The sequence below is a fragment of the Actinia tenebrosa genome, unplaced genomic scaffold (genome assembly GCF_029948245.1).
Source record: "Actinia tenebrosa isolate PJP-AT-01 unplaced genomic scaffold, QUT_ActTen_1.0 PGA_scaffold13__45_contigs__length_12533684, whole genome shotgun sequence".
Taxonomy (NCBI): Eukaryota; Metazoa; Cnidaria; class Anthozoa; order Actiniaria; family Actiniidae; genus Actinia; species Actinia tenebrosa.
This window is the reverse complement of record NW_028292573.1, coordinates 2,429,594-2,449,273: the sequence shown is the minus strand read 5'-3', so window position 1 is coordinate 2,449,273 and position 19,680 is coordinate 2,429,594. Positions and strand designations below refer to the sequence as shown.

At 36.2% G+C, this 19,680-nt stretch overlaps 2 protein-coding genes across 2 annotated transcripts; both read left to right on the top strand.

Moving 5' to 3' along the window:
• Window positions 1–121: 121 nt before the first annotated feature.
• On the top strand, window positions 122–13,266 carry LOC116297632 (dihydrolipoyllysine-residue acetyltransferase component of pyruvate dehydrogenase complex, mitochondrial). Its single transcript, XM_031705893.2, has 12 exons — window positions 122–331; window positions 477–544; window positions 1,419–1,735; window positions 3,277–3,456; window positions 4,081–4,189; window positions 6,595–6,635; window positions 6,924–7,009; window positions 8,213–8,350; window positions 9,001–9,082; window positions 9,801–9,881; window positions 11,271–11,410; window positions 11,866–13,266. Exons 1-12 carry the CDS (start codon window positions 207–209, stop codon window positions 11,993–11,995), a joined length of 1,497 nt encoding a protein of 498 aa, XP_031561753.1. The 5' UTR covers window positions 122–206; the 3' UTR covers window positions 11,996–13,266.
• Window positions 13,267–13,603: 337 nt separating this feature from the next.
• On the top strand, window positions 13,604–18,457 carry LOC116297633 (epidermal retinol dehydrogenase 2). The gene is made up of 4 exons (XM_031705894.2): window positions 13,604–14,155; window positions 16,091–16,335; window positions 16,476–16,601; window positions 17,410–18,457. The coding sequence occupies exons 1-4, from the start codon at window positions 13,703–13,705 to the stop codon at window positions 17,501–17,503; spliced, it is 918 nt and encodes a 305-aa protein (XP_031561754.1). The 5' UTR covers window positions 13,604–13,702; the 3' UTR covers window positions 17,504–18,457.
• Window positions 18,458–19,680: the final 1,223 nt, after the last annotated feature.

The window sequence follows — 19,680 nt, the reverse complement described above, 5'->3', positions numbered from 1 at the left end:
TATCATGAACCTGCAACTGCCATTATGTCTATTTATTTTTGTTTTTGAATGTATTTTAAATTTTTGTCTTTCTAGGGACCTACTCCCATAAATACATTTGGGCCCCTGTTAATAAGGGACCGTAATGGTGGACGAGGAGCAAGTCTGCTTGTGATTCACGTCTTCTTGTTCAAACTATCGTATTTTAAACTTGAAATACGACAAAAATGCTTTCTTTACGGAGAGCAGCAAGCATCTTTACAAGAAGAGGTCGCATGGTAGCTCTTAGAGCAGGTTTCTGTCAGGCACGTAATTTTGTTCAAAGGAAACCATCCCTGACATGGAGTCCAAGGTAACGTTGCACAATTGAACCACTTCAATATCTTATTCCATTATAATAATACCATAATGTATTCTAAAACCCACAGCAGTATTCTATATAAGTATATATTGTGTCGAAGTATATTATGGTAACTGTGCCTTGGTCTAATTTGCAGTAAAAGTCTCAACGTTACGAGATGTATATTACCAACAATTTCCAGTTCTCGACTGTTCAGCTCTAATGGTAAGAGAAACCTTGTCACTCTTAAATACGGACATTATGAGGATTTTCCCATAACTAGTCTCATAGTGCATGGAATATTTCACCTTCAAAGGGATATTGGAGTCTCACCATTATGTACAGACTTGTGTCTGGGGTACTCCCTTTGTCCAAGTGGTAAGGGTGATTGGCAGTCTGTTTTGAAAATGACTCCTAAAAAGTATGCATAAATTAATAGCAGTGAAATTAATAAAGCCATATTAATATCAGCCTCTTCAAGGTATGACGTTATTAATGATTAACCTGGAAACAGATCTTTCTTTAGTTCTTTTCTGTTTGTTCAATAAAGAAAATTAATAACACAGGGTTCGTGCTACTCCTTGAAAACTCCTTGAATTTAATTCACGTTTTCAAGGGCACTTGAAAAGCTCTTGAATTTTACGATTTTAGCGAAACTCCTCGAAAATAGATCTAGTAAGAAAGATTGGAAAATCTGAAAGTCGGCCATGTGCAACCACCATGTAAAACCTTGGCATATTTTAATAGCTGAACGTACATGCACTCCTTGAAAATTCATTTTTGGGTTCTTGAATACTCCTTGAATAGTCCTTGAATTTTAAGTGTTGACCCTATAAGGTACGGATTTATGTTATGTAATTGACTAAAATGTTCACACAGGAAACATTTTCAATCCTAAGCCGCCCATCACCCCTACCTCTTGGACAAAAGATTACCCCCTGGGGTTTGATGGTAAAGTAGAGCGACTATTATATGCAATTGATTATGAGGTGAAGGGGATAATGTCAACAAATTCACTGCATGCCTACCTCCATCCCAAAGGCTGTACTCACAATATGTAATGATGCTATAACATTACTTGTATGTATGAATAACACAGGTCTACCACCACATACCAAGGTACCCCTCCCTGCCCTATCCCCAACCATGGAATCAGGTTCTATTGTAAGCTGGGAGAAGGCTGAAGGCGATGAGCTAGCAGAAGGGGACCTTATGGCACAAATTGAAACAGACAAAGCAACAATGGAGTTTGAAACGCCCGAAGAAGGTTACTTGGCCAAGATATTGGTCCCGGCTGGCTCTAAGGAAGTCCCCATTGGAAAGCTGCTTTGTATTATTGTGGCAAATCAAGAAGATGTAACAAAGTTTGCTGACTATGTGCCTGAAGAAGACAAAACAGCATCACCCAAACCTGGAGTGAGTATCTGGTCATGCTACAACTGTAGTTGTTAAATGGGCACATGTGGCAACTATCAAATAGTTGCATACATTCCATGAAATAGCACAAAAACTAAATAGCACTAAACACATCTATTTCTTTTATTTTCACTTGTTTTATTGGTGCTATTTTGTACTAATGAGGCTGTGTTCATAATGTTTGGCAGAGGAGGGTAGGGGACAGGTGAAATTGGAAATTGAGGGGGGATCAAGAACATTTTGGTAGGAAAAAGGGGGATAGGCAAATTTTTATCAGACAAATGAGGGGGGGATGCACAATTTCTGGAATTTTTTTGGGGATCGTATTTTTTGGCATGACTTTAAGGGGGGTGTTAAGAATTATTCTGGGCATTTCAAATTTTCACCTGCCCCCATGCCATACATTATGAACGCAGCCTTAGTACTATTTCAAGGATATACGTTCACTCTATTAGAAATAAATAATTGATAGAAAGAAACATTTGCTTTACAAGTATACTGTAATATCTCATTGAGTTTCCTTCTGTCATTAAATATAAGAAATAGACCACTAGTAGCAATAGCCAATCAGAATGCACTATTTGCAATAATTAACTATAGTTTGGTTTTACTCAGGCATCCCAGACCTCCTATATATCTTATATTTCCTATAATTTTTATAGGATCCTATAAAGAGCCTATATTTAAAGAAAACCTCCTATTCCTATAAATAGGATGACTGCTGAGTGATACATTTACATTTTACACTGTTTAGCATATTGGGCATTTTTTTTTTTTGGTTCTGTCTTTTTTATGGCTTATTTGGTTCTGCAAATAAATCATTGCCTGTGCACCCTCCCTGCAAGATCCCTGGTTACGCCACTGAAAAGCTATTTTAGCTCCTATAATGTGCATATATTTTTGGGAAAAAATCCTATATTTTCCTATATTTAGAACTTGCACAGCCTATATTTCCTATCAAATTTGTCTAAAAAGTGGCTGGGATGCCTGTAATTTACTACAATAGTTCATATACACAGACGTTTTAGAAAATATTTGATGTTACATCATTTGCATCTAGGCGTAAAAGCCAGACTGTCATCAAAACATGTTCTAACTGGCTTCTGATACTTGTATGTTTGTTGGTTAAAAGTCAAGGTTTGTCAATTTCAAAGAAGAAACTTAGCCGGCAAACATAACATAAGTTTCAGGAGCCAGCTAGTTAACACATGTTTTGATGTCTGGTGTTCTTGCCAAAATGCAACAACGGTATCTATAATGCAGGTTGTCATAGATACCATCATGTTTCTTGGACTTGGTATCATCACACATGATTAGAGTTTGACGTTTCTTTGCCAAGGTTCATATTGTTCATAAGTTAGGTGTACCCTGACTTAGATAAGCCCAGAGGTCATTTCAGGGTTCCATAGGATCTTTTAATTCATTTTTTAAATAATAACATTCAAAGGAATTTATTTTATAGTACCATTCAATTGTAGACAATAATTGCTATACTATTAGTGTATAGAGCCTCTGTATGATAGATGAAATGTTTATTTTAGGAGGCACCAGTAGCAGAAGCCCCTTCTTCATCCCCTACTCCATCAGCCACACCCACACCCTCTCAACCAACACCTACCCCTGCACAGCCAGCTTCACCTGTTACAAGAGGTGCAGGAGATAGAGTTTTGGCCAGCCCCCTAGCTAAAAGATTAGCTCAAGAACAAGGAATTGATCTCTCTGTAAGTATTAAGACCATGAAATCCAATAATAGATTAGACCATATACTTTGTTTATATCTCTGGAAAATGAGAGAATGGTGCTAATAAATGTATCTAAACAAGGTAATTGTCTTTACCCATGAAAAGCACTCTTGGGCACTGACAAATGACCCAATTAATGGGTCAATTAATTCGTATGTCAACAATGTTGGGACCATTTGTTTGTCAACAATGTTGGGATGTGATTTCTGATTTTGGATGAAGGTTTACAGTAGTTTGTTCTTTATGCTGGTTTTTCACCCCACAACAACATGCCAATATTTTATTAACAAATTGTGGCTAAAAGTTGTGCTAAATGTTGGGCTGTTTTTTCAGAGCCCTTAAGTCATTGAAGTACATTCATCTAGTCTAACATTGATCATACTGCAGTCCTCGATATTCTGTGAACTTGGACATTTCAACGGCTTGTTTTGAAATTGGTTTTTGCTACCCTTAATCGAGAAATTATCAGTCGGTTCTATTTATGTTATTTTATTTTGACTGGCCGCAGTGAAAAACCAAATTCCAAAGGGCAACTCGAGAGTGCCGAATTTGCAGGATGTTAAGAAATGCAATACCTAATATATATGGTAATTGTTTTGACAGGGTATACAAGGATCAGGTCCTGACGGTAGAGTAAGAGCAGGTGATGTCAAGAATGCAGCATCAGCAACTCCTACGGCAGCTGCTCCACCAGCACCTCCAGCAATGCCAGGTTTGTGTTTTTGAAGTTTTATGCAACTACTGTAACCGGGGCCACTTAGACAGTTAGACAAGAGAACCATTAAAATGTAGAATGAAAACAATGCATTCCAGCTTTGGGTATTGGAGCCAATCAGAAACCTAGACTGCACAAGAATGGTAATTTGACCCAGATGCAACGTGTAAACAACTAGACAGTTGTTGTCATTTTCGCTTGGAAATGAAAAAGATATCTTTGGTGGCTATTGTTTTCTAGCTTTCTGATTGGCTCCACTACCCAAAGTTGGAATGTATTGTTTTTTATTCTACAATTTGATTGGTTCTTGCTGTCTAAGTGGCACCTTTAAGGACACTTGATGTGAATCAAAGTTTCTATGAAATATGAGGTCCGGGTTCAACACCCAGCTGAGACTGGATCAAAATAAAATAATATGTGAGTTGAGTTTGTTTGATGTGTTGTTCTCTCCCTCGCCATGAGGGTTTATTTCTCCTGGTTCTCTGCTTTCCTCCCTCCGTAAAAATCAATATGTGAGTTGAGTATAGTACAGTACCGCCTGAAATCATTGCAGCATGCGAACGCGTTTGTTTCGCGTCTTTACCGCGTGCGGTGAACGCAAACTGTACGCGGAATGGACGCGAATGGACGCAGTCAATACGCTCTTTCGTTCTTACTGCGGTTTATAGAACGTAGCATTTACAGTACATGTGCCGAGTACATTTGCAGTGAAAGTGCCCCAAAAACTAGACATCACTTTTTAATCAAATGAGCAGCATTTTCTGAAAAACGTAGCATAATCATCGACCGAATGTACGTACATTTAGTCAGATAGTCTATTAATATGGAAGTTTGAAACTTTCGAATATTTTCGAAATTGAAATGTCGGAAATACTTGGAAGTTCGTCCATAAACTTCTATAACTACATGTACTGTAGTTATAAATAAACTGACCTCAAATTATTATCGCTGTGAGGAGGCCTAACCACATCAATTTAAACCTTCAAAGTTCAATATGCTACACAATATATGTATTTTGCTAGAGGAAAGTTCAGTCTCCAAATAATTTATCAGAGTTTGAAGCAAATTATTAAGATCAAACCTATTCTTAATTCTTGTTTTTATTTCAAAATACAAAGTCGAAGCTTTTAGAACGCATCTTTTTCCAGCAAATGAATCCATGGCCGGCGAACATGCAATTTACACTCGGACTCGGTTGTTGCAAGCTGCATCGAGCCCTGCAAGCTGGAATTCTTTTTTTTTGTCTTTCTATTTAGTAGCTGCCAGTTCCTTTTTTTGACTGGCGGCAGTGAAAAACCAAATTCAAATCGGTTACTCGCAACTAACGAGTCCTCATAATATTTAAAATGCAAAGCGGCGGACCCTAATAATTCTCCGATTTTATACACAGAATACGAAGCCCCAGACCGTTCGTGACCTGAAGAGTCTAAAAATAATACTACATTCACCACGATTGTGAATTTTATGCTTTCGAGTAGCCCAAGAGTGAATCGAAGTAACGAATTCTGTTGTGAATGTAGAAGTATAAATAAAAGTTGCCTTAGGAAATTGCAGGACGAAGAATGTTTGAGAGATCTAAAACGTACAAACGCCCGTGCATAAGAGTATGCGACAAGATAAACGTCATACATGTAGCGTTACACTGTAATCAATTATCTATGTCGGGCTCTAAAATATCTAATGTAATTTCGTTTTTTCGTCCAATGTTACTCTATTACCTTGAAATAAAGCACGAAAGCATAAAATACTATTATTTTATAAAATAGTTGGAACTTTTGGATAGATTAACCATTCCAACTGGATCAAAATCGAGGTAGAAACACTCCCTACAAGATACAGTATAAAAGGGCAAGAGAATCGCATATGACCACATTTAAACACAGTTAGCTCATTTTCGATTGATGAAACAATTAATTCCAAAGAAATTCTACACACAAAAAAAATCGACTCCTGTACTGGTTGGTACAAACTCGAACTCGATTCCTAAATGGAACTTTTAAAAAACTCGAACTCGGGCCATAAAAAATATTTCGTTGAATGCCAAACCAGTAGGAATACTGTATAACCAAACAGCGCTTTGTACAGTATGATACTGTATGGGACGCGTTTTTTCGGCAACCGCGGTTAAATCGCGGTCAATTCTAGGTCAGGATGCGGCTTATTTGCGTTTTTACCACGTGCACTGAACACGCGACGGACGCGTCTTATGCCTTAATGATTTCAGGCAGTACTGTATGTCGTAAATATAGAATGTAGGGGTAGTGCGTGTGGAGGGAACCTCACGGAAGAGCCCTGTACAGGGAGTGGTGGTTTTTAAAATACAAGTTTTATGTAATCAAAGTGTCTATAAAATAATATGATGTTTCTATATCCAATTTTTTGCTTCCACTATCAATATTTAGGTGCAGCTTATGAAGACATCCCTCTTACCAACATGAGACAGGTGTGTACTGTATACCAAGCCCACTGTTATTATTACAGTGAAAATAGTTGCATCACGACCTGACGTTTCAAACTGGCCGTGTTGGTAGACTTCATTTGCATAAACCCAAGATGATTGACAGCTCAGAAAAGACCAAAATCCAATCAGGGTTTTGAAACGGTAGGTCGCGATGCAACGATTTTTGCTGTAACTCAATGAAATGGTAAGTCCAATCCAATCCAGAGTCACTTGAAGTAACTTAAGATTTCGTTGATTTTTATTGTGTTATTTTTTAAAATCTTATTTTAGGTCATTGCAAAGAGGCTTGTATTGTCAAAACAGACTATCCCTCATTACTACTTGTCTTTGGATATTGCAATGGATGAGTTAATGGCGTATGTATTAACAACCAAAAGCTTTACATTTCACCCTACTTTACATTAGTTCAATCGTCATCAAAGTCAAAACAGATAACAATAGTAGCAGTAGCAGTTTCACATTTATCCACTGGAATTTATAAACTCCAGTGGGTGAATTCATTGGATAACAGCATTGACTTGTCAAATGGACAAGGATTTATCCATTAGATAGCCTACCCACCCTTTGTACAACTGTGCCCTGTTTTTTTATGCAGTGTGTATAAAACTGGAAGAACCTGACAAAAAAATCACTCAATGCAATGCACTGTAGAGAACCAACTACTGTATGGTACTCGCATATAGTGATAAGTCCAGGAAACAAACCTGGGTCACAATGTAGGGCTTAAAGATAATAATGACAGGTCATTAGACAAGTTCAGGCCAGAATTGAAACTTGTCTGGTTCATATCTTTGCCTTGCCAGTCATTGACCAGCACCATTGTCAAACCAGAAATGAACTGTATATTTGCCTTGCCTGTCATTTTGACCAATAACGTTGAACCAGAAATTTGGCCAGTTATCATGACTGGCAACTACAGTACCTGGCTTTTATCATTTCAAGCCCTGCAGTGGAAGGCCAGTCACCGGGAGTGATATCGTCAAGTCCAAATAACCCCCATCTCCATCACCCTTTTTATATTCCCTCTCTTTTCAATGTAATTTCCCCAGGGGGGTACTCCCATATATGGACTATACTATGATCCGCTGAACAGGGTATGGTTTTTTAAGCTTCTTGTCATAAACAGGGTATGCAATTTCACTCAAGTTCCAAGTTCTTCCTGAGCTTCCTGTCATATTCAGGGTTTCTACTTTCGTATTGACCGAAACTGGTTATTATGGTCGTCAAAAAAATATGCGAGCTGACATGATAATTGAAACAGGAACTCAGTGCAATAAATTATATCTTTTGTCATAAACAGGGTCTACAAATTTGAGTTTTTTGTCATAAACAGGGTACCCCTTTCAGAATTTCCCAGCGGAACACCCCTACCCAAATTCTGGCGGAGTACCCCCCCGAGGTAATTTCAACCATAAAGCTGCAAATATAAAGTAAATAATATAGATGTTCCTGAGAGACAGGTGAAAGGTGAATCCTTTCATTACTAATGATGTAACCCTCTATTTCATTATTGTAAGTTATTAAATTAACAATGTGTTCTGTTCTTGACATTATTGCAGCATAAGAAAACAGTTAAATGAACAATACAAAGGAGAGTTTAAGTTGTCAGTCAATGACTTTATCATCAAAGCTTGTGCTCTTGCATGTAAAAAAGTTCCTGAAGCCAACTCCTCCTGGATGGGAGAGTTTATTAGGAAGTAAGTCACAGTACATACCCAATGATAAACTAATATAGCAGTTTATGGGTAGGGATGAAGGGAGCTGCTATGTAGGTTAGGGTCCTGTTACACTGTGCAATTTTCTCAGCAACTTGTCTTGCAATGCTTGAAAATGTACATGTATCATTACAAGTTGCTGAGGTGAGGTGTTACACTGCAACGCAATCTCAGCAACTTGCAACATGTTTTGAAAATGAAAATTAATGTGGGCATGCGCTTTTGAAAAATATTGTAAAAATTGTAAAAAAAATTATAAAATTGTTGGAGGGGTGATACACTGTGCAGTGGCATTGCAAGTTGCTGCAATTTGCAAAAAGTAGAACTGAGTTCTACTCTTTGCAATGTTACGTGAAACAAAAAAAATTGCGAGACAACTGCAGTTACGCTGTTACACTTTTCGCTGTTACCTTATTGTGATGTAAAAAATCTACATGTTGTGTCCGTAATCTTACATTTGCATTTAATATCTTGTCTTGAACTCGAAAGCCTCAAAGATAATATCGCTGTTGATTGAAAAAAATGAATATGACTCATGGAATGTGATTTCCAGTGTTTTGAGGGGCATTTGCAATATTTACACTGTACAAATAAATAGTTTTAATATTGAATAAATATTATTTTGTGTCCAGGTATGAGAATGTTGATGTGTCTGTTGCCGTCAGTACAGATAATGGTCTTATAACACCTATTGTTTTTGATGCCGATAAAAAGGTTTGTATAAAGTTTGCTTAAAGGACATTATTATCAAGCCATTCATTCCTTTTTTGGGTAATTGTGCAAAACATCCATTCAAGCCCCAAAGAAATTGGGTAATTGGAGGGTAGTTGATTTAACGGTAATCCCCATCCAAACTTGTATGAAAAATTTTTTAAAGTGCCTATACCACCAAACTTTATATTTTCAGTATTGATTCTACATTATAAACTGAATATTTGAATGGTAAAAAAATTCATAAGATTTGGGTGATGCATCTTGAAGATATCAAGGTTAATACTTCTAATATGTTAATGAGTGTCATGTCATTATAGGAATTTGAGTTTGCTTCTCATCGTTTTTAAATTGCAACACTGATTACTATGAGAAAACAAATTTGCTATTAATGTTCTATAAAACCCTGAGTAAGACAATGATGTTATATGCAGGATACTTTACTGCCCTAAAAAAGTTTTGTATATTTAATCATGCCTATTAAATGACATCACACTCAGTAGCATATTGGAATTATAAACCTTGATATCTTCAAGATGCATCACTCGAACCATATGAAATTCTTTTACCATTCAAATATTCACTTTATGTAGAATCAATGCTGAAAATATTAAGTTAAGTGGTATAGGCACTTTAAATTATTAAAAGATGTAAGAACTTCGTTATTTAAAAAGCAAAAAACTGAGGTTTTAAATATCGTTGCTTGCTTTTTTTCTGTCAGGGTTTATCATCAATCAATGCAGATGTTCTTTCATTAGCTGACAAAGCAAGAACCAATAAACTTCAACCACATGAATTCCAGGTAACAATTTATTTACATAGACTCTAAAATATGCCAGTAAAATTTTAACAAAGTTATCCTCCATGAATTTCAAATTCCTATAGCTCTCCAATAACCATGACAACAATATAATTGCCTAGACGAGTCCAGGCTTCAAAATCCACACCTTTAATCATAGAGTAGACTTAACTACAGTGGTATTGAACATGTGCAATACTCCATTTTACAGTTCCGTTCGAGTGACCAGGAATAATAGTTGCAAGCCGATGCTGCAGTTTCCTCGCATAGCAAAACTATATTTTTTATCATGCACGGAAACTCCAGCCTCGGCTTGAAACGAAACTGTAAAATGGAGTATTGTATGAAAGCTATAGATAGTATGTAGTCATAACTGAGCTTGGACCACACTGATTACATACATGTAATCTCTCCACACGTCATCTTATATAAAACTTATATTAACTTATAACTTAACTTGTTAACATACATTAACTTAAATACCCAGGCCTCTCGCTTACATAGGAATATATTTTTCTCTCCATTCCAACTCGCAAGCTCCTTGGTCATTACAAGAGATTAATCTAATTTTATTACTATCCACCCATTCTGCAATTTGTAATTTGCACTTGGTTTTAAGACATCATAATTATGATTCGGATTGATATTTATGATTGAGGGAAGACTATTGCCAGTGTAGAATTCTATGTCGTATGAAATCTGTGCTAATTTTTTTTTTTTTTTTTTTGGAGAGTTACATGATACAACCTTTTGAATCCCTATATCAGAAGCTAAATATAAGTTGTCAAATGCTGCTCGTGTTTCTTGATTACAGACTCAGTTACTCAGTGTTAGCCTAGTATCAGTGTCAAAATATTCACAAATACAAGCTACAGAAAGTAAAGAACGCACAACTTCAACGATACAAACAATTTGAAAATCCACAGAACTTCACTGGAACACATGAATATTCTACACAAAATCAAAGCTAATTCTGAGCAACAGAGAATTAGAAACTTTAATAATTGAAAAAAATAGGGTTGACAGCTCTTTTATTTTTTGACAACCAGCAACCTTACTTGTGAAATTTAAAGCATCTTTAGGAACCAGACATTATTTAAGTCGGGGAAGGGGGGGGGGGGGGGGGGGGAGGTGGAGGAGAAAATGTTTTTGATCCAAAAAATTTTCCAGCCCCCAACCTAATAGAATTCATGTTTTTTGGGTACCCCCTTTCAATCGTTTAAAAAATCCTCCCAATCCTCCTCTTGACCTTTCAAGGCCCCCAATGTTCCACTAAAGGAACCCCCATTTTTTCCTCCATCCCCACCCACCCCCCCCCCCCCCCCGACTTAAATAATGACTAGTCCATTAAAGGCTGTTCAATTGATTTTTACTTTCCAATTTTTCCCTCAGGGTGGTACTATAACCATATCTAATCTAGGTATGTATGGTATAAAGAACTTCTCCGCTGTAATCAATCCACCTCAGGCTTGTATATTAGCAGTGGGAGGTACTGAAAAACGAGTTGTTGCCGATTCAAGCAACGAAAAGGGGTAAGTGTTGTTACTTTGTGATCCTCATTTCCTCCATCACCCCTTTTTATCCTTCTTCCTCTTCTTTTATTCTTTCATTTACCTGATGAAATGCTTGGCAATCATTTATTGATCTGTATGCAGCTTAGCCTTTTATTGTTTTTTGCCACTTAAAGTATCAGGAGGGAATTTTGACCCCTGTACGCAATACCTCAAGTGTCCCCTATAACCAGTCTATGTAAGTTTTTGACACTTGAAAGCCAATATTTCTGGTTCAAATCCTGTTCAAATTTGCCAGACTCACTAAACTTGAGATGCTTTCTCAAATGACAAATGTCTTTTCTAATGAGATTAAAATTCAAAACTCGCCCCAGTCTCTTGCTCATATCTAAAGTGGCTAATTAGATTTGTGAGTTAGACGTGCCTAACAGAACTTCTGTGTAAATTGTCTTTATATATTTTCCCTTACATTCCAGATACAAATTATCAGACACAATGTCTGTTACTCTGAGCTGTGATCACAGAGTAGTGGATGGTGCTGTTGGTGCACAGTGGCTGGTCACTTTTAAGAAGTACCTGGAAAACCCTCTGACTATGCTGCTATAATTCCAAACAGATATGAGTTTTCCACTATTTCCATTGCTATGCACTGATCGAGACAGTTGCACCGTAAAGGTACCAAACAATTTATTTGATTGACAGCAGTGTATTGCCAAATTTGCCTGTTGCGGCGGTTGTCTCGATTAATGCGTAGCAATGAAGAACACTGGTAACAACTTTAAGATTACACCTGTTAGAGATCACATTTTACTTTTGGCAAGAATTCGATAAAAACGTACTTCCATACTTAAAATTAAGTGTTCTTGGAGGGTATTAATTTTATTGCTTCTTAATAAATGAGAAGTAATGATAAAAGGGTAAATTATACACCGTGAAAAGATGAAAAAACGTTTTGGACGCTAGTCCTTCGTCCTTTTACTCTGACGAAGGACTAGTGTCCGAAACGTCAGTTTTTTCATCTTTTCATGACGTAAAATTTACCCTTTTATCATTACTGTGTCATTAGAAACACCAACGCAGCTCACACTAGTTTTTAGCAGGTTATCTCCTCTTAATAAATGAGAAATTCATAACCTCTCCCTCCCCTCCCCCTCCCAAAAAAGCAGATTACATAATGAATGCAAAGTACGAAATATGACAGTATCTATGAAATGGAAAAATGCAAATTTTTTTTTTGTTTTTTGATTCTTGTTCCTTTTGTGGCTGGCCAATCGTTACTACCATCTTTAACTGCCATAAAAGAAGAGTGCTTCTTAAAATAAACTCAGGAAAAATTAGACATAATCTGAACTTAATTTAAAAAAATACATATTTAAAAGAAATCTTTTTTCCCATCTTGGGTAAAAAACATTTCTCAGCAAATGTAGTCATCGTATTCAAATGTTTTGACAATAATAAAATCAAAAGTTGCAATATTTTACACATTTCTAGTTTTGTGCTTATTTGATAGTGGGATGTGGTGTTCTGGAAGGGAGATTCACGGAAAATACTAGTTTTACTAATGATTGCATAATAATGTCTATGTATTAGAATATTTGTTACTTGTTGGCTCAGTTCTCTGTAGAGTGAAGTCATGAAACCTGTGAAATAGATATCAGACTAATAAACATTAGTAGACCTTAATTCCATTGTTTTCTTTTGTGTCTATTTGACTATTACAGATTCACTAGTATTTTTTATTTCACGGGTTAAATGCCTTCCCTCTAAGCTCTGGATCAACTAGTGCAAATAATAAGTTAAATATGGAGGCAATATTTGTATTTTTATTTACGTAATAAAAATTGCGATGTTGAAATATCGTTATTACTAGTCATGAAGGTTTTTGTGTGTGTGTATTTTTATAGCTCTACATTTCACACATATTTCAGCCTTATTAATAATTGCATCAATAATTTGGGTCTACACAGGGATGGCGGAACAGTTTTTAAAGTGGGGAGGGGGGGGGATACAGTTCTCTTCCACTCTTGCTTTTGAGGTGAGCTTTTTTTCTTTTTTCTTTTTTCTTTTCTTTTATTTCTACCAGTTATTTCCTATACAAAATAAAAATGTAACTCTCGTCACTAAGGGGGGAGGGGCTTTCCGCTAAGAATCTTCAATTTTCTACTTAGCGTGGGCTACCTGTGCTAAACGTTCAACGAATCAAAACTTTTGTTCTTTGTACTTTAGATTTCACGAGTATCAAGTAAAAACGTGATTTATCCTGTGTTCGTCGTTCCTCGATCTTCATTTCCACCAAGAATTACTCCAATTAATATGACCAACTTACTCGTAGAGACACTTCAGGTCATTGGCCTTGTATTTTTCCAGATCTTTACCAGTATTTTCAGGTTTTTTATTCCAAATCCCAAGAAAGATGTAACTGGAGAAATCGTCTTTATAACTGGTGCAGGAAGCGGTCTTGGTCGCCTCATGTCCCTTCGATTTGCCAAGCTTGGAGCAATCGTAGTATGTACAGACATCAATAAACAGGCCAATGATGCTGTAGTAGAAGAGATCAACTCTATGGGAGGTAAGGCTCATGGATATAAAAGCGATTGTAGCAATAAAGATGATATCTATCGCGTGGCTGATCTGGTGAAACAAGAAGTTGGAGATGTGAAGATTCTTGTCAACAATGCTGGTATCGTTAGCGGCAAAAAGTTATTGGAAACAGAAGATCGGATGATTCAAAAGACCATGGAAGTGAATACTATGGCTCACTTTTGGGTAAGAGGTTTATTGTGTCTTTAATATGTTCGTGTCTCAGCTGATAAGGTGAGACCGAAGGTCACATTCGTGATGCTGTTCTCTTGCTAGCTAAATTGTACAAATAAATGTACTAAAAATTCCTTTGTATTTGTGCAAAAGCTCAGAATGCAATGCAGTACAATAGTTAATTATTTTCTTGATTAACTTGAGCATTCCTTGTTGGAGGTGAACGCCTACAGATAAATGAAAAAAATAATTTGTTTTTGCGATAAGGTCATGTTTGTAGAAAAGACCAACTTGTAGACTTTGAACCTTTGAGTTACCACAGGTAGCCCAAAACAACGAAGAATTTTATTTTCAAAAATAATATTTCGTTTTGATAAGAGATAATAGAACATACTTGGAAATTTTTGAGGTGGCAAACGATGACACTCATTCTCAGTCACATGTGCAGCCTTTGAGAAAAAGGATCTCACTCAAAACATGAACTTTTTTGGACGTCAATCAAATGCATTTCCATAAAGTTTGTTTCTCTGCCAAATTAACAACTGTTTTGTTTCATAATTTGCAATAGAGTGCAAATAGAGTACAAACATTAAAAGTATGCAACACTTTGCACTATTTAGTAGTAAATAGTGCTAATTAAACAATAGAAAACAATAGGATTAGTATAATTTAGCAGTATTTAGTGGTATTTATTTTACACACTGTTTGTACTCTAATATACCCGTGAAATAGTTAGGATGAAACAGGAGATAGTTAGCACTTATTAGACAAAACAAAGGAATTCAGTGAGGCATGACAAGGGCACGGCCATTTACTAGAGTGACAACTCAATACACAAATGAATAGATACGAAAATGCGAACATTTCAAATTATTTGAAGGAAAAGCATGTACAACAAAATATTGTTTCAGTTTTTGTAAGTGTGTTTAAAAATATTTTAAAATGCGTGCCCTTGAGCAGCACACGTGCACTAAACTATAGTTCACCCGTCATGGCTCGCCTATTTTAACTAATTAGACTTAGGAAACCAAAGGTTAGTAATTAGTTAGCTAGCTATCTATTTCACAGGTATATTATTTGCACTCTATAACTCAGAATTTTTCTGTTGCAATTTGACATGAAAAGAATGTTCTGCAGACAAAAACTAAATCTTTACAAGACTAATTATTGTTAAAGCCTTATGTTATATTGTTTCTTACAAAGAAATCTATAACTTCAATGGGCTGAAGATGATGTCAAATGCTTACCAGTTAGCAATACTAGAACTGATTGTCTTGGGGTATAGCTTTTAACCTAGTTGGTAATAAATCATTATTGGTGATTTCTTGATTTACTAAAAAAATACCTGTTATCCTAAAAATTCCGAACTTCAAGTGGAATTTATTGGCCATTGTTGACTATTCAAACTTTACAAAATGGATGAAAAGTCATTGCCTGCTATCTAGGTGCTGGTGAACGGCGGGTTACCTTAGAAATGCCTTTGATTGATGCTTGCCAAGTTCATGTCTGGAGCGATACATGTTGTCTCAAATAGTCCCCTTCACAGTTCCCTGCGCCATCTTGAAAGGTAGCCATGCCTTTGAACCTAAGCAAGACGAACGGTGAGCTTGCAATGAGGCTGAGACATGTGAATAATTGTCCAAGGTGTTAAAAAAAGGACTCTATCATTGCAAGCTCACCATTCATCTCGCTTCGATCCAAAGGCACAGCTACCTTTCAAGATGGCGCAGGGAACCCTGAAGGGGACTATTGGCACATGATGGAAAACACAGTTATTAAAGTCCAATTTGATATGTGAGTTAGATCAGCTCAACTATATCTTGTCACGCCCGCAAGTCTTTTCACCTACATTCCATTCACCCGCAAATCAAAGTGTGTTTCGACTGATTTTATTTATGCACTGTGTAATCATGATAGTATTAACAATAATATTTGGTTCTCTTCCAGACTACCAAGGCATTCTTACCTGACATGCTATCAAAGAACCATGGTCATGTGGTAACTATAGCGTCATCAGCTGGCTTGACTGGTGTAAGTGGTATGTGTGACTATTGTACCTCAAAGTTTGGTGCTGTAGGGTTTGATGAGTCACTCAGGATGGAGCTTTACCAGCTGAAAAAGACTGGGGTGCATACAACTGTCGTCTGCCCATACTTCATTAACACTGGAATGTTTGATGGTGTGAAAACAAGGTACGTATTGGCATATGTACTGGCATCAGATTATTTTCACATTTAATTTGTTTCTTAAAGTTTTGAAGTCTGAGTATTCTATTGCTTGATTCCTGACTTCAGGTTCAAAATATATCTTTCTCTTTGATAAACCACTGTAGGTTTCCTTTGATTTTGCCCATCCTTGAACCTAATTTTGTCATTGACAACATCATGGATGCTGTTCTTCGCAACAAACCAATGATTTATCTGCCTAAAATTCTCTACACTTTCTTCATCTTAAAAAGGTAAGTTGCATTTAATTTGAAGTGTTTTAAAAGTGTAATTAATAATTCAAACTATCCTCATGTTACATTCAATTGCAATCATATATTTCTAAAGCGCCATCATCCAACATTGAACGATTAATAAGTCTTGAAAAAGCCCGGGGGGGGGGGGGGGGGGGGAGGGGGGGTACTCCCCTATATTTGCTATACGGGTATGTGCCGCCCTATAGGGCATGGTTTTTCAGCTTTTGGGTCTGGGTCAGGGTATCATTTTTTGACATTTTGTCTGGGACAGGGTGTCATTTTTGTCTGTCGTATAGGCTACGCTTTCTGCCGGCACAAAAACAATAAATACGTTAGTAAATATTGATTGCAATCACTTGTAAGACCATATTTTCCGTCTTTTAGTCTGGGATAGGGTGTACAATTCGTAGTTTTAGTCTGGGGTAGGGTGTGTAAAATCAAAATTTTAGGTCTGGGATAGGGTCAGGGTTTTGAGGTCCTGGCGGCACACCCCTACCCAAGTTGGGGTGGTAGTACCCCCCCCGGGTGAAAAAGACATATTTCAAGGGTAGTTTGAGGACTGTGTTACTAATAAGCTATTAGATTCAGCTTGAGCTTGATATATTTAACAAATAAAACAGCTTTTTCCGTGCTCCATTCAGTAATAAAGCACGCAGGAAGTGGTGTAAGCACTAAAGAGGTGTAAGGAGAAACACAAGCATTTATAGGCGAGTGTTTCTCACACTTCTTGAGTGCTTACAAAGCTTCCTAATATAGTCTATATTGAACATTTTTTTTTAAAGTTGTCTTTTCTTTGTTGTTGTAGCATTCTGCCTTGTTCTTGTTACTATGTTTTGAGTGACTTCTTTGGAATTGGTGCAGCCATGGACAGCTTCAAGGGAAGAACCAAGAAAGACTGAAGATAAAACAGCCTATAAAATAACCACAACACTGTTCAAGTTGAAAATGGAATTTTGAAATGTGATAAACAAATAACAGATGGAAAATGCATCTGAAAATGTGTGAACAAGAAAAAAATTGCAGAAATGAGTGCAAAACAGACTAGAGCAAAAACTATAAACTAATGTGTCAATCATTAGCTTCGTCGAGTTCTTTCTTTCTGTTTCTTCTTCTTTTTTTTTTTTTTCTTTTTGGAAAAAAAAGATAAGATCATAAATCGATGACAAACCAATCTAGCAAACAAACAAAATTTAAGTAATGTTTAATAAAAAGAAAGTAGCAAAGAATCAAAACGGTTTGAGCTTTAAGTAAAAAACCCTCGTAAGAAGATGATTGACAGCCAGATCGATAACGTATCCCAACTTTACAAATCAAGAAGAAAGTTAATGACAGCAGAGTAGAGTGAAGTAAAATAAAAATAAACGTGTCAACGTGTAATATTCAAATAGACACAAAAGAAAACAATGGAATTACGGTCTACTAAAGTGTATTAGTCTAATAGAGTGATTTTCATATGATCGTGAAAGAATAGGCAAACTAATAGTTAGTAGTAGACTCTAAACCAATGATTTTCTTTTGTTCTTTATCAACTATTACAAACTAAATGGTCTATTTTCTTTCACGGTCATATGAAAATCATTCTAACTATTTTACGGGTTTAATGACTTCACTCTAATAGAGATATCATGAACTCTGATAACAGGAGCATGTTAATTGATTAAGTCCTTTGAGTACGTATTTTTTATTTTTTCCATCATGAATAAATACTACAATCAATATCAGTAGAGACTAGACATCGATAATCATTAAACACTAAAATTTTCTTTTATTGCAATTTTGTAGATATTTGCCAAAAACGAGGTACGCATCGTAGCCAATATAGTATTAACAATCATTAAATGGATATAAATGGCTTTGTGCATAAAGGTACATGATTTTTTTTTTTTTTTTTTTTTTTGCGTAGTTTTGGCCGCAGTCCGGTAATCCGAGATTTACCAACACCCTTCCATTGACCTCGAGTAAATGACAAGATAAATGTATTATATATCAGTGCAGAAAAACCTACAGATAATACTTTTATCATGTCAAGCTCACATGATATCAGGGATTTGTTGAGGGCTTTCGGCCAATGAGAGGCGAGTTAGTGGGTAAAATATAAGATAACAGTACAGAGACGTGCGCTTTTTATCAATAACGTTGCACTTAAATATCATTACCTAGATTCTATGTTATATATATATATATTTAAATAAAACATTGAGACGGTTCACGCCGCGTCAAGTAATAGAAAGAAATCGAAAAGTTTTGGCGCGAAACCAACCGGCGCGCGTACACTGCAGCGAAAAAGGGCGGGAAGTGAAATGGCTTTTTAGCGTATGTTTCCCGCCAAAACAAAGGAAAAATCCTTTGAGCTTTCTGCATACTCTAGATCTTTGCATATAAATTTTTGATTTAAAATGTTTATTTTCCTTTTTATTAACGCAGAAAATGATTTTCGTGTTTTAAGAATGAAAATTGCAATTACTCTATGGTCAAGGACACTACATCGTCAGATGATTAAAGTCCATGAAGAACTATGATCTATTAACTCATTAAGCAAATGGTTAATACCATTAGGTAACAGAACTCAGTAATTGGCTTAAGCAAACGATCTAATTCATACCAAAACATATGCTTTAGTTGCTTTCCTAAGGGCAAAGTTTGTCATTGAGATTTTCCATGTGGAATTGGATCGTTTCGGGACAGATTTCCTGCATCTTTGGGATAATTATACTTGGATATGAAGACAGCAAAGCAGGGTTAATGATACACCATGGTCAAAAGTTTAGCGAAGCTGATTGATATATGTCATTTTTCAATCGGAAATGTAAAGTTCTGTCAGAGATAACTAGATACCGCTGCATGAGTAAGTTTCAACTCAACTCAACTCAACTCAACTCAACTCAACTCAACTCAACTCAACTCAACTCAACTCAACTCAACTCAACTCAACTCAACTCAACTCAACTCAACTCAACTCAACTGTTTTCCACATATTGATTTTACGATTAATATACTATTACAAAATTGATTATATTATTTACAGTAAGGTAACATATTACTAACCATTGATTATACTATTATATTCCTTTCAAAT